We start from the raw sequence: 13791 nt of genomic DNA on the forward strand, positions 1-13791 counted from the left end.
GCTATCCTACCACACCTAATCTGTAAACAGAAACTTCCTCACTCTCTTCCTCCTTCTGGTCTATATCACCAGCATTTCTATGCTTTTCCCTGTAGAGTTTGTACTTTCTCCTTCTATGGTGTGGATTTTTTTCCTTAAAAAAAGAATACCATGAAATAAGCTTTCAATTTTATATGGTTTATCTTGCTTCCACTTTCCCTGTAATTCTGCTTGTATTTTGAGCTTATATTTCTTTGGGACGTCTTCTGATCATACTTTGTTCAATCTGATTAGTTTCCTACAGTCTTATCCGTGGGCCAAGCTACTAGAGGATTTCAATGAGAGAAAATGGAAATAGATAAAAATTAACTTTGGTGACATCATTTAGAAGTGCCTCTCATGGCAGTTCCAACTGTTTTATGAATTTGTCACCAACAGAGCTTCCACCACTTACATTAGTTGATATTTATCAACAGGAACATGCAGTAAGTTGGCCCATGTTTCCATTCTCTAAATGAATTACCATTTTTAAAACAGCATGAAAGAATATGGAATGGACAAATCAGACTGTTTCCTCTCTCTCCATTGGTTCAACTAGAAAAAGTGTTGGTATTCTTTAACAAACATAAAGTATTCTTTACCTTGGTATCTGCTGACATTTGGTTCCAAAATCTGTGGATGCTCAAGTGCCATTAAATACAATGGCATAGTAAAATGGTGTCCCTTATATAAAATGACAAAATCAAAATTTGCCTGTCTCATATATATATATATATATATATATATATATATATATAGTATTTTCAAGCCGTGGATGAAGGACCAATGTTAAGCATTTACAGCCAGCCCTCCTCATAGGCGGGCTTGCCTTCTGTGGCTTTGAGCTTACGCGGAAGGCAAGCCCCATTAGAAATAATGAGGTGCTTCCCCGCACCGTGCACCCTCTGCACCGCCACGTGCACGCGCCTGATTATTTCCTATGGATACACTCTTTTCTCCAAAACGGATCTCCCACGTATAGGGAGAGCGGACTGTATTTATTTATTAACTTTATTTATATGCTGACTTTTTCTCAGTCCAGGACTCAAGGCAGCTTCCATAACACATTGAAACATTTACAATAGGTACAAGGCAAATTTTAAAAACATCAAGTTAAAAAACTATAAAACTGATTTCAAAAACATACAAAAGTTAAAAACAGATAAAGCATACATCTACCTTAAAAACCATCTCATAAATAAAAAGTATGTACCGTATCTTCCGGCCTACAAGACGACTTTTTTGCCCAGGAAAATGTTCCCCAAAGTCAGGGGTCGTCTTGTATGCCGGAAAGCCCCTGGGTCCTAAAGAGAGCCCTCGGCAGGGAAGCCTTCCCTCAAAGGCAAAGGAGCGTCCTCCTCCGTTCCTTCCCTCCTTTGCTTTTCCCCTTCCTTCCTTCCCTCCCTTCCCCCTCCTTCCTTCTCTCCCTCTCTCCTTCCTTCCTTCCCTTTTTCTTCCTTTTCTTCTCTTCCTTCCTTCCTTGCTCCCTCCCTTCCCTTCCTGTCCTCAGACGGCAGAAGTGTTGCCAATGTGGTGACTTTCACACAAAAATGGGGGTTTTAAAGAGCTTTGGGTGTGATTTTGGTGCCTGGCTCTATTTCAGGGCAGATTTGGTGACTTGCCCATTTCAGCTCAAGCCTGAGAGCCAGGCTGGCTAGAGAGCAACCAATCCTTTGGAGTCACACACTCACAGTTTTCAGCCAATCAGAGAAAGGGCTGGAGAGTGGTCGCCACCCCACCCTCAGAAAAGGGTCTCTCTCTCTCTCTCTCTCTCTCTCTCTCTCTCTCGGCCCCTGAGTCCCTCTGAGAGCCAGGCTACAAAGCAACCAATCCTGTTTGGATGGAGTCACACTAACAGCCAATTAGAGAGAGGACAGTGGTTGCCCCCCCTGTCCTCACAAACTACAATTCCCAGGATTCCCTGGTTTTTCAAGGGAATTGCCTCCATGCTTCCAGATCCCAGCCCCAGAGATAGAGTCTACAGTAAATCAGTTTTGCCAATTTAAGTCCACTTCTGCAGGTGCATTTGGATTTAATAATAATAATAATAGTGATGATGATAGAGAGAGAGATCTTGTAGCACCTTTGAGACTCACTGAAAGAAAAGTTGGCAGCTTTCCTAGACTTAAGCGTACTTCCTCAGATGCATGGAAACTGTACTTCATTGTGGCACCAGAGCTCTTTCTGATAGAACTACAATTCCCAGGGTTCCCTAGCACTGTGCCAGGGCAGTTAAAGCAGTCTCAAACTGGATTATTTCTGCAGTATGGATTGGACCTTGAGCATTTTTAATAACCAAGGTCCAAAACACACTGCAGAAATAATCCAGTTTGTGACCATTTTAACTCTCCTGGCTCAGTGCTAGGGAATCCTAGGAATTATAGTTTGTTGTGGCACCAGAGCTCTTTCTGATAGAGAACGCTCAATGTCTCACAAAACTACCATTCCCAGGGTTCCCTAGCACTGAGCCAGGGCAGTTAAAGCAGTCTCAAACTGGATTATTTCTAAAGTGTGTCTTGGATCCAACTCAAGCTGCATCTTCACTCCAGAGACAATCCAGTTTCATACCGTTTTAACTGCCATGGCCCAGTGCTATGAAATCATGGGAATTGTAGTTTGTTGTCACACCAAAGTTTGCTGAGAGAGAAGGTTAAATGTCTCAGAAAACTAGAATTCCATAGCACTGAGCCAGGGCAGTTAAAGGGGTGTCAAACTGGATTATTTCTGCAGTGCAGTTGCAGCCTAACACATTTCTATTTGGCACAAAGCTTCCTGGGCTTTGATTCCAATAGGAGCCACTTGAACTGCCACGGCTCCATCCATACAGAATCCCTGGGATTTGTAGTTTGGATCAGTGCCCCTCCCTGCATTCTTTGGGCAGAGAAGGCAAAAGACCTTATAAAACTACAGATTCTAGGATTCCAATAGGATGGAGCAGCAGCTCTTAAAAGTGGTGTCAAACTGCATTAATTCTAAAGTGTAGATGCACCAAGAGGAAGGGCGGGAGGAGTTGTCGAGGCGGGTGAAATAATGTTGTGTATGCTGTTATTTCAAACGTGGAACAGACTCCTTCCTCAGAATGTAGTGGAGTCTCCCTCCTCTTCCCCTTCTTTTCTTCTTTCTCCTTCTCCTTTTTTCTCCTCCCCCCTCTTTCTCCTCTGTCGCTCCTGCTGTTGTTGTTGTTGTTGTGTGCCTTCAGCTCCTTTCTGACTTATCGTGGAAGAGAAGGGTGGTCTTATATGGTGAGTATATCCCAAACACTCTATTTTAAGTTGTAAAGTTGGGGGTCGTCTTATACACCCAGTCGTCTTATATGCTGGAATATACGGTACTGTTTGAAAGACACTCCTCCAAAGCAGCTAGGAGCAGCTTCATTTGGTCATCTGTTCCATGCCCTAAGACTCTGGAGACCAGGGTTCCATTCCCAGTTCAGCCATGAAACCCACTGGGGGGGCTTGGGCAAGTCACATGCTCTCAGCCTCAGGGGAGGGCAATGGCAAACCTCCTCTGAACTAAACTTGCTAAGGTTCAACTTGGGGTCACCGTAAGTCAGAAACGACTTGAAGGCACACAACAACAACAACTTCAGTTGCTCTCTTGCTGAAATTAGTAAGCAACACAAGATCTCACTGAAGCCTCTTCATTCCCATTACCATCTGCACTCCATTCCAGCAGGCTGTGGGAGAGAGATGAACTGAGACATAGGGCTGTTCCATGAGCCTTGCTCTGCTGAAGGACTGTTTGCTATTTTCGTCATTCCTCCCCATCCCCTTGTCTTTTTTTGTGTTCAGTCTGATCAGCTAGCACCAAAACTGACTTTTAAAGGAAAGGAAGGAAGGAAGGAAGGAAGGAAGGAAGGAAGGAAGGATATATACCATTAAAAATCCTGGGACTCCAGGAGACCAGGATTCAAACCCCGTTCAGCCATGGAAACCCATTGGGTGACCTTGGGCAAGCCACATTTTCCCAGCACAGAAGATGGCAAAGGCAAACCTCCTTTGAAGAAATCTAGCCAAGAAAACCCCATAATACGTTCACCTTACCATAAATTGGAAACAATTTGAAGGCACATAACTGTCTTTTTTTGCTGTGGAGCTAGATGAATAGATCAATAAAATATTATGAAATATATAAACAGAAGGTTATAAATGCAATTCTTTCTTATATAGACAACTTTGAGAACGTTTTACAATGGATATGAATACTGCAGGAGCTGGAACAGTGGATATAGAGTTTGAAAAAATACTGATAACAGACAACCATGAGATGTCACAATTTTATAAATTTTTGTTAAGATTAAAAACAGATAAAGCAATAAAAGAGATCATGTGTGCCCAGGATATAGGTCAAAATATCAAATTAACACAATGGGAAACAACATGGACAAACACTAAAATAAACAATGAGTTATGATTTGAAAGAAAATCTATACTAGATGTTATACAGATGGTATTTCACTTCTTATAAACCGACTAAAATGCATAAAAATGTAAAAAATAAATGTTGGAAATGTGAGTTTGAATTAAGCACATTTTATCATCGTTGGTAGTCATGAAAATAGACTATGCAATACTGAAAACAGATTCATAATGTACAGCCCACCAGCCCCACCTGCAGATGACAAGGCCCACTGAATCTAATGGTGATCATGCACATGCTGCCATTAAAAACCATGGGACCTGAGGTCTTATTGTTTTTGGCATCTGCAGGTGTGTGGGAGAGAGAGACAGACAGACAGACAGACAGACAGAGAGAGTGAGTGGAATGGAACCCCCATGGATACTAAGGGCTGACAATAATTATAAAGATAGTAATTATAAATATCTTAAAAACCAAAGAGAATATGGATCAAAAAAATCTATGTGCTAAGCATGATCTCTAATGAAAATATAGGAAGGAAATATGGTAAACTCATATTTTATATGACAATGCCCGCATGAGTTTTCTATATACATAAATGGGGGGGAACATATGTCCAAATATAAAGGAATAGTTGATGAAATTATATCAATATTTGGTAATAGATAAACTGACATATGTCAGGGATGCGGTGGCTCAGTGGTTAAGACGCTGACTCTGACTATTACAAGACTGAGAAGTCAAGGCCCAAGTGTCATGTGATGGAGTGAGTTCCCATCACTAGTCCCAGCTTCTGCAAACCTAGTAGTTCGAAAGCATGTAAAAGTGCAAGTAGATAAATAGGTACCACTTTGGTGGAAAGGTAACAGCATCTTGTGCAGTCATGCTGGCCATGTGATCACGGAGTCGTCTTTGACAACACTGGCTCTTCAGTTTAGTAATGGAGATGAGCACGGCCCCCTACAGTCAGACACAACTAGACAATCTTGTCAAGGGAAAACCTTGACCTTTTTAAACTGATACATATTTTATGTTTTAAATTCTACATTGTTTAATTGTATATTAAGGGGTGGGTGGGTTGAGGGTTTGGGCTGTATATTTTAATCTTGTAAGCCGCCTCGATTGCATTTTGTAGAGAGGCAGGATATAAATAAATATTATTATTATTATTATTATTATTATTATTATTAAACTCATGGGCAAAGTTCAAATTAGAATGGAAACCACTGATAAGTTATTTAAAGGAGGAATGGGGCCAAGAAGCTATAATCAGTTTATGATAAACAAGAATAGTGCAGAGATAAGACGTAAAGATAAAATCAAAGAAATACTGTATAGTTAAATATAACAGTCAGAGGGAGTCTAGGGAGTCAAAGTATCTTTTGGTACAAGGTTATGAATGATGTCATATTGGTTTCTTTTCTTTTTTTTGTTGATATTGTTAAAAGTTTTGTTTGTTGTATGTATGTAGAGATGTTATATGTTATGCTGGATGTTTTTAAGAAGGTAAATAAAAACTGTATGTTAAAAACATATAAACATAAATATATAAAACATTAAAAAGCTCCCTACAAGATCTCTTAATTAATGCTCTATATACATTTTGCATCAAGACCCACACCCATGGAAACAAATAAGCAGAAACAGTCCAATTAAGCAACCTACAAATGCAAGTCCACATTTCAGCTCAAACTACCTATCTTCTAGTGGTAACATGGAATAAGTGCAACACAGAGAAATTCAAACAGGCCATGACACACTTCCTTGAATTGGCAATTCCATTCTGGAAGGGACTGAGAGCACAGTGATGCATCTGTGTCCTGTATTGCTTCCAGTGGCACATCAGTAGCTAGCTCTTCTGGAATGCTTATTCAGACTATTTTAAATTGTGAATTTTAAATATAGATTCTTTTTAATATATATACGGTACATCTTGTTTATTCTTTTAATTAATGTGTGTTTTTAGTCAATGTCTTTTTAATGAATGTTTGTCTGTTAATTGTTGTTGTACCCCACCTTGATCGATGCGGAGAGGAGGATAAGACATAAATATTATTATCATAATCATCAGTGACTGGGAAGGAAAGAGGAGTAGAAATACACATGCCAAACTTGCAGTAGTCTTTAGGCCATTTGTATTTGATCATAACAAGTTCAGATAACATTCTGAGACTCAGCCTGTGTGCTTCTCATATACTAGAAACACTCCTAGAGAGCTGCATCTTGTCCTCTTGACTCCTAAATCTCTGCTTTAAAAGGATAATTTTAAAAAATTGTGTCTCTAGGTAAAAAAAATCACAATAAATCTTCAAACACGAAAATACAATTATGAATCTACCAAGAGACTAAAGGAGCAACTTTAAAGATTTTAACTGTTCCATTCATTACCTGAATGTTAACTTCCAAGTCTACGGTGGACCATTTTAACTATTAATGAATATTAACTATTCATTTATTCTTAAAATAAAGCATCTTCTTACACAATTTATATGACTGATGTTTCATTAAAATGCAAGTGGGTGAGAATAAAAAATACCCTTTTATTTTGTAATTCCACACAAGGAGTCAAGTCAGTGTGCAAGGAAAGGAGAACTATATTAGGGACCTGCCCAAGTACCTATCTATTCATACAGGAAGAATCATGAACAAAGGCACGTTCCACATGCGCCAAAAGTACGTGCTCAGCACGTACTAGGGTTAGGAAGGGGTGTCCTTTCCAGATGCCCCTAACCCTAGTACGTGCTGAGCACGTACAAAATGGTGGTGCCCTATACACATGGGCACTGTCATTTTGATGTTGCGGACACTTAGCGTCCACACATCACAATGCGGAAATGACGCCGCAAGTGCGCCATTGGCGTCATTTCCACGCCGCAAAAAGAACCAGCTTTTTCCGGGTTCTTTTTGCTGTGCTGGGGAACCGCGCGGTTTGTCCGCTGAAAATGTCGTGTAGATACACTGGAAAATCACCCACACTCATAGCAACCTACAGCCCCATTGATTTTAGAAAGAAAAGGTAAAGAAACTTCTCCTAGAGATAACAATCCTGCCTCCAAATAGCAAAAACCAAACAAATAAAGGCATCAAGGGCATACCAGAGCAGGGTGGGAGGTTACACAGATGATCCCCTTGTGTTAATGCTAGCTAGGTTTGGACATTCACAGAGTGGATGGAAAATCCACCCACATCTTAGAACAGACCAAGCCTGAAATCTCCCTGGAAACCAAGCTGATGACACTGAGGCTGTCATACTTTAGCCACATCATGAGAAGACATGACTTATTGGAAAAGACAATAATGCTGGGCAAGATAGAGGGAAGAAGAAAAAGAAGACCACACGCAGATGGGTACACTCAATCAGGGACGCCACTGACATGAGCCTGCAGATGTAAGCACAGCAGTTCAGGATAGGGATGAATGGAGAGCTCTCATTCACAGGGTCGCCATGAGTCGGAGGCTGACTTGAGGGCAGTTAACAACAAACAAAAAACTATCCCTCCAGCAAGAAGTAGCCATTTTCTTATTGGGACTTCAAAATCTCATAGATCAACTAAGTAAAATATTCTGACCAACTAAAACGGTATATCTGCTTTGCTTTTGGTTTTGTGTTTTTTTTTTAATTTGATTTTACTGCTTAAAATGCAAATAGCCAATGTCACATCAGAAAAGGCAATCCCTCTGGTGTAAGAGAGATCACCGTGTGGCATGCACCAGTCATTTAAAAATCAAAGTGTGTTTCTTCTTCCAAAAGTCTATTTCTTTGATATAAAATTCAAAATCTCAAAAAAAAAAAAATTAAAATATGATGACATCCCTACTTTTGATACTGTTTTATATGTGTTTATACAAACAGAGAGAACAATGAAGATCTAAAATAACCAAAGACACTGACATTTTAAATAATATTTTATAGCTCTTCTTTGAAAAATGGACAATACTTTCAAAAGCACGATCATATTCCTAATATTTCCACATGTCAGTAAGTATTGTGACTACACTTATAACTCTGCCACTACTAGAATGGGAAAGTACTAACATTGTTTTGATCCGGGGCCCATACAGACAGGCCAAAATAAAGCTGCTTCGGGTCACTTTGGAGGTATGCTGTTTAAATGATACACACATCTTAAGAGGCCAGAAGCTGCACCAAAACTGCACTCCAGTCCTAAGGACTGGAGCTTGGCTTTGGCCTCTTAGGGCATATGCATCATTTAAACAGCATACTCCAAAGTGGCCCGAAGCAGCTTTATTTTGACCTGTCTTTACAGGCTCTTTGTCTCCTTCAGAAGAAATGCTGTTTTACAGTGAGATCCTGTGCAAATGATCCTATGTACAACTACATCTGATAGGCAGGGGGGAAAAAACCTATAAGTCAAAGAGTCTGAACTCCATACACTGGATTAGGCTAATTGTTTACCTTTATTAAATCCTCATTTATTATAGCTCCATACAAAATGTTCCTTAGTCGTGTATTCCAAATAATTTACACTTTCTTAGCCGATTACTACACCTGGATATTTTTGTAACTCACTACAGAAAACCGATCTAAAGTTTAAAAATCTTTCTTCTACACAGCACATTCACTAGAAACTTGTGCAACCCGACCTTATGAATATTTGCTTGCAGGTAATGCCTACTGAGTCCAAGTGTGTATAGTATAGTTTTACCTATCTTTTCACCACTGTATGTTAAAAGTCTGAAAGCAGCTATTCATGCTTTTTTCCCACCTCATTTCTGTTTTGTTTCTTTGTAAAGAGTAGCAAACAAATTTCTTTTAGGTCCAGATTCTTCTATTGTTCTCAAACTGCCTATGCCAATTGTTGATTCATTGTGACTAAAGGCCAAATCCTATTGTGTTTGATAGGTATGTTTTCAATTACTAATGGTACAGTCTATGCATATCGATGAGTCCACTGGTGCTTACTGCCAGGTAAAAAGGTACAGGATTGCAAAGCCCCTGAATGCAGATTTCCCAGAAGACCCGTATTGCAACCAGATGTCAATAAAGGAAAACAGCAGCTGAAATGTTAAATTCACATTTCTTGAAAGGAACGATTTCTTCACCAGAGCAACTGTGAAAGATTTCTAGTGAGTTCCTCATATTTATGATGTTGGACTACTAGTTTCCAATTTGTCTTCCTCTACATCAAGTTGCCTGAATGGTGCACTTAGGCCTACACGACAGACATAAAAGCATTAACTATTCCGTTATAAAGAGACACAGTTTCTGCTCACTTTGTTATGTATTGCAAGAATGTCCTTCCCATCCACCCTGCAGGAAAGAAGCTACCGTAATACTGCCAACTCATACAGACTCATCACAATTACTCTGAGGGAGGAAAATGAACAGAGAAGGTATTAAAACACAGCAAGACTCTTGTCTGGGAAACTGCACATAGTTGTAGGATGTGTTTTGAACAGTTGCATCTGACACCCCAAAACTGTAAGACCATTATTTAAACATAATTCTGCTATAAAGAGAAACAAAATATAACACCCCCACGCACACACTACTAACATGTCAGTACTAAGTCTGATCCCTAGTTGCCAAGTTGTTGTAAGGAAATGTAGCTGGGGTAGCTGTGTTGGCCATATAACAAAGTACGACATTTTACATACATACAGATATCCTATAGTATTTTAACATGAGCCAGTGGAGCTTCATAAGCTTAAGACATATGTTTTATAGTCTACTAGTTTGTTGATTTTGGATGTTACTGTAGGTTGTAGTAAACCTGCTTAGTATCTGCACGAGGTTAGTTTCTTCCCACAAAACATCATTTCCACAAAAAATACACATCAGAAAGGAAAGGTGGGGGGAATCTACTTTAACTACTGGTGACAACAAATTACTACTTACTTTCCTACTCCTTGCATTTCTACAACTTATTCAGTCAAGACACAAACGTGTGGCTTGTCCAGAGCAACATACAAAACCCCTTCCATGGTTGGCATCCCACCCACTCTGGTCCAAAACACACTGCAGAAATAATCCGGTTTGAGACCACTTTAACTGCTCTGGCTCAATGCTGGAGAATACTGGGAATTGTATTTCTGTGGCGGGATACAAACCGCTATATAGTACGTATAGGATACGTACTAGGGTTAGGAAGGGGCGGTGCTTCCGCACCCCCCTAACCCTAGTACGTATCCTATACGTACAAGATGGCGGCGCCCCTTCCACATGGGCGCCGCCATCTTTATGTACTGGACGCATAGCGTCCAGATGTGTCGCGTCCTTTGTGACGTAGTGAGTGCGCCCCTGGCGCCTCGCTACATCGCAAACGCGACTCCAAAAGAAGCTCCATTTTGGAGCTCCTTTTTTGCTCCGCGCGGAAGCACCGCAAAGCGGCGGTTTGTATCCCGCCTGTGAGACATTTAGCCTTCTCTGTCAGAGAGCTCTGGTGCTGCAGTATACTGCAATCCCCAGGATTCCCTAGCACTGAGCCAGGGCAGTTAAAGTGGTCTCAAACTGGATTATTTCTGCAGTGTGTTTTGGACTGCTGTCTGCCCAGATTTATTCCATGGCAAAGGAGAGCCAGAGAGTTGTAATGGATTGAGTGTGACTCTGAAGTCCAGGGTTCAAGTCCATGGAAACCCTCTGGGTGACCTTTGGGCAAGTCTCCCTCCCTTAGCCTCAGAGGATGACGGCCATGGCAAAACTCCTCTCAAGAAACTTGCCAAGGAAAAAACATGATAGAGTTCAAATGACTTGAAGGCACATAGCAACAACAACTGGAGGCCATGGTTCGAATCCCAAGTCACACTCTCTCAGCCTCAGAGGATGGCCATGGCAAAACTCCCTCTGAAGAAACTTGTCAAGGAAAAACACCATGATAGGGCTGCCATAAGTCAAAACAACATGAAAGCACACAATAACAACTAGAGTCCGTTGCTTGAATCCCAATAGAAACCCACTGGATGGCCCTGGGAAAGTCACACTCTCTCAGCCTCAGAGGACGGCCATGACAAAAACCCTTCTGAAGAAACTTGCTAAGAAAAAGCACCATGATAGGGTCTCTATAAATAGGGAAATGACATGAAGGCACACAACAACAACAACAACAACAGGAGGCCACTGCTCACATCCCAAAGGAAACCCACTGGGTGACCTTAAGCAAGTCACACTCTCTCAGCCTCAAAGGATAGCAGCCTCTGAAGAAACTTGCCAAGGGGAGGGGCACCATGATAGGGTTGCCATAAATCACAACATGAAGGCACACAACAACAACAACAACAACAACAACAACTGGAGGCCATGGTTCGACTCCCAAGTCACACTCTCCCAGCCTCTGAAGAAACTTGCCAAGGGGACACACACACACACCATGATAGGGTCTGTATAAGTCGGAAACGACTTGAAGGCACACAACAACAACAACAACACAACAAGGAAGGTGGAATGGAAGCCACTTACTAACCCGCCCCCCCTTTACAGCAACACAACCAGCACCGCTCTCCCTCTCCAACATTAACGCTGAATCACCCGTTTCCAGGGGCTCAAAAACAACAACACCCACATACACACACCTTTTTTGTGTGTTGCTGTTGTTTTGCCGCCTGTTACACAACCAGGGGAGGTCAGACCCTCTTGCTCTGGTTACACAACCAAGGCATGGGAGGGAGAGAGGGGGGAGGGAGGGAAGGGAGTGCCTACGCAAAGTACACGTTTAACACAACCCCCACAACCCCACAGCCCTGAGCAGCAGTCAGTCCCAGGGGGGCACAGGAGGCACGCAGACACACCGCATGGCGCCAGAGGAGCCCTACCCAGTCTGTCGCAGGAAGGAGGAGAAGGAGAAGGGGCGAGGCGAGGGGAGAGGAGGAGGAGGAGGAGGAGGAGGCCGAAGGCAGGCTCCCAAAAGCGGCTGCTGTGTCGTCGAGCGGAGCAGAGGGACGACGAGCAGGGAGAGCCTCTGCCGCATACCTCGGCCCTGCCTGCCTAGTCCCTGCCTCCCTTCTGGAGCCAAAGCCCGGCCTACTACCCCTCAGGCCCGCCCCCGCCCAAGCCAAGCCTCCCTTCTTATGGCCGCCATTTTATGTCTTCCTCCCAAGAAGAGCAAGAGCTCTGGGTCTGCGCCGAGGCCTCCTCCCTCCCTCTCTCTCTCTCTCTCTCTCACTCAGCAGGACTTAGGTCCCAAAAAACAAACGCACACGCTGCAGGGATAATCCTGCTTGACACCGCTTTAACTGCCTACTGGCTCGTACTGGTGGAAAAGAGTCTGGGAGGAAACCAGTGGCTGACGGAGAAGCCATAGGATAAAATGAAATGTTAATTTAATACAACAGAAGCACAAAAACTACAATTCCCAGGATTCCCTAGCACTGAGCCAAGGCAGTTAAAGCAGTCTCAAGCTGGGAATTGTAGTTTGTTGTGGCCCCAGGGTTCTCTCTGACAGAAGGCTCAATGTCTCACAAAAACTACAATTCCCAGGATTCCCTAGCATTCAGCCAAGACGGTTAAAGAGGTCTCAAACTGGATTATTTCTTCACTGTGATTTGGACCTGAGAGAGGGAATGATAAATAATAAAGGGAATGAACAATCTTTTCTGACAGTTCCTTCCAGTTCAGCTTGGAGATAATGGGGGCCCCTAACTGTGCTCTTTTAAGGGATTTTGGACTTCAGTTCCCAGAATCCCAGACTATTAGTCAACATGGCTGAGGCTTCTGGGAGCTGAAGTCTAAAAGCTCTTAAAGGGCACAATTTGAGGACCCCTGATATTCCATCCCCATCCATTGCATTTAGGGCCAATTCAAGTCCATGGAGATTATCACACGGGGGAAAGGACAGGAGCAAAGCGGATCTGTCTTTATTCCATCCTTATGCTCTCCTTATCGTGCGATCGCAAAAACATTATCAGATGATATCTTGCTTATTCCGTCATTATCCTGTCAATGAAGTGGAATTGGCCTGTCATTTTTAAATAATGGAAGTTTCTGTTAATAGAAAACTGACGGGACAATTCTACTTGACTGACAGGATAATGACGGGATAAGTGCAACGTGTGTGATAATCTTGGCCACGATCTTGCGATAAGGATGGCATAAGGATGGGAGAGATCCACTTCACTCCTATCATTATCCTCTGTGTGATAATCTTCTGTGAGGAAGGCAGGCATCAAACTGGAGCCTTGCTTTCATTCTCTCATGGCAAAAGAGAAACCGCAATGTGGGGCTGTGTATCAGGGGATGATAGCACCTGCCTGGGAGGGAATAGCCTATTACTACTACTACTACTACTACTACTATTACTACTAGAGCCAGAAGTGAATGAGACTCTAGTACAGTGGGCCCCTGGTATCTGCTGGGGTTTGGTTCCAAGACCCCTGTGGATACCAAAATCCATGGATGCTCAAGTCCTATTAAATACAATGGTGTAGTAATATGGTCTCCCTTATATAAAATGACAAAAT

General features: G+C 42.2%; 1 protein-coding gene across 5 annotated transcripts in view; it reads right to left on the minus strand.

The window, feature by feature from the left end:
* The window catches only part of LOC149318670 (insulin-degrading enzyme), a 90017-nt gene extending 77410 nt beyond the window's left edge, over positions 1 to 12607 (minus strand). For 2 of the 5 annotated variants that reach the window (XM_089510246.1, XM_089510245.1), the window contains exon 1: positions 12148 to 12335. In XM_089510246.1, the coding sequence (XP_089366372.1) occupies positions 12148 to 12302 (155 nt within the window). In that variant the 5' untranslated portion in view covers positions 12303 to 12335. Of the gene's footprint in view, positions 1 to 11907; positions 12005 to 12147; positions 12336 to 12531 lie in introns of those variants that run through there. The other 3 variants (XM_089510247.1, XM_089510250.1, XM_089510249.1) reach the window with 2 other exon arrangements.
* Positions 12608 to 13791: the final 1184 nt, after the last annotated feature.

The sequence above is a fragment of the Sceloporus occidentalis genome, unplaced genomic scaffold (assembly GCF_023333645.1).
Source record: "Sceloporus occidentalis isolate IW3139 unplaced genomic scaffold, rSceOcc1.0.p SCAF_2, whole genome shotgun sequence".
Taxonomy (NCBI): Eukaryota; Metazoa; Chordata; class Lepidosauria; order Squamata; family Phrynosomatidae; genus Sceloporus; species Sceloporus occidentalis.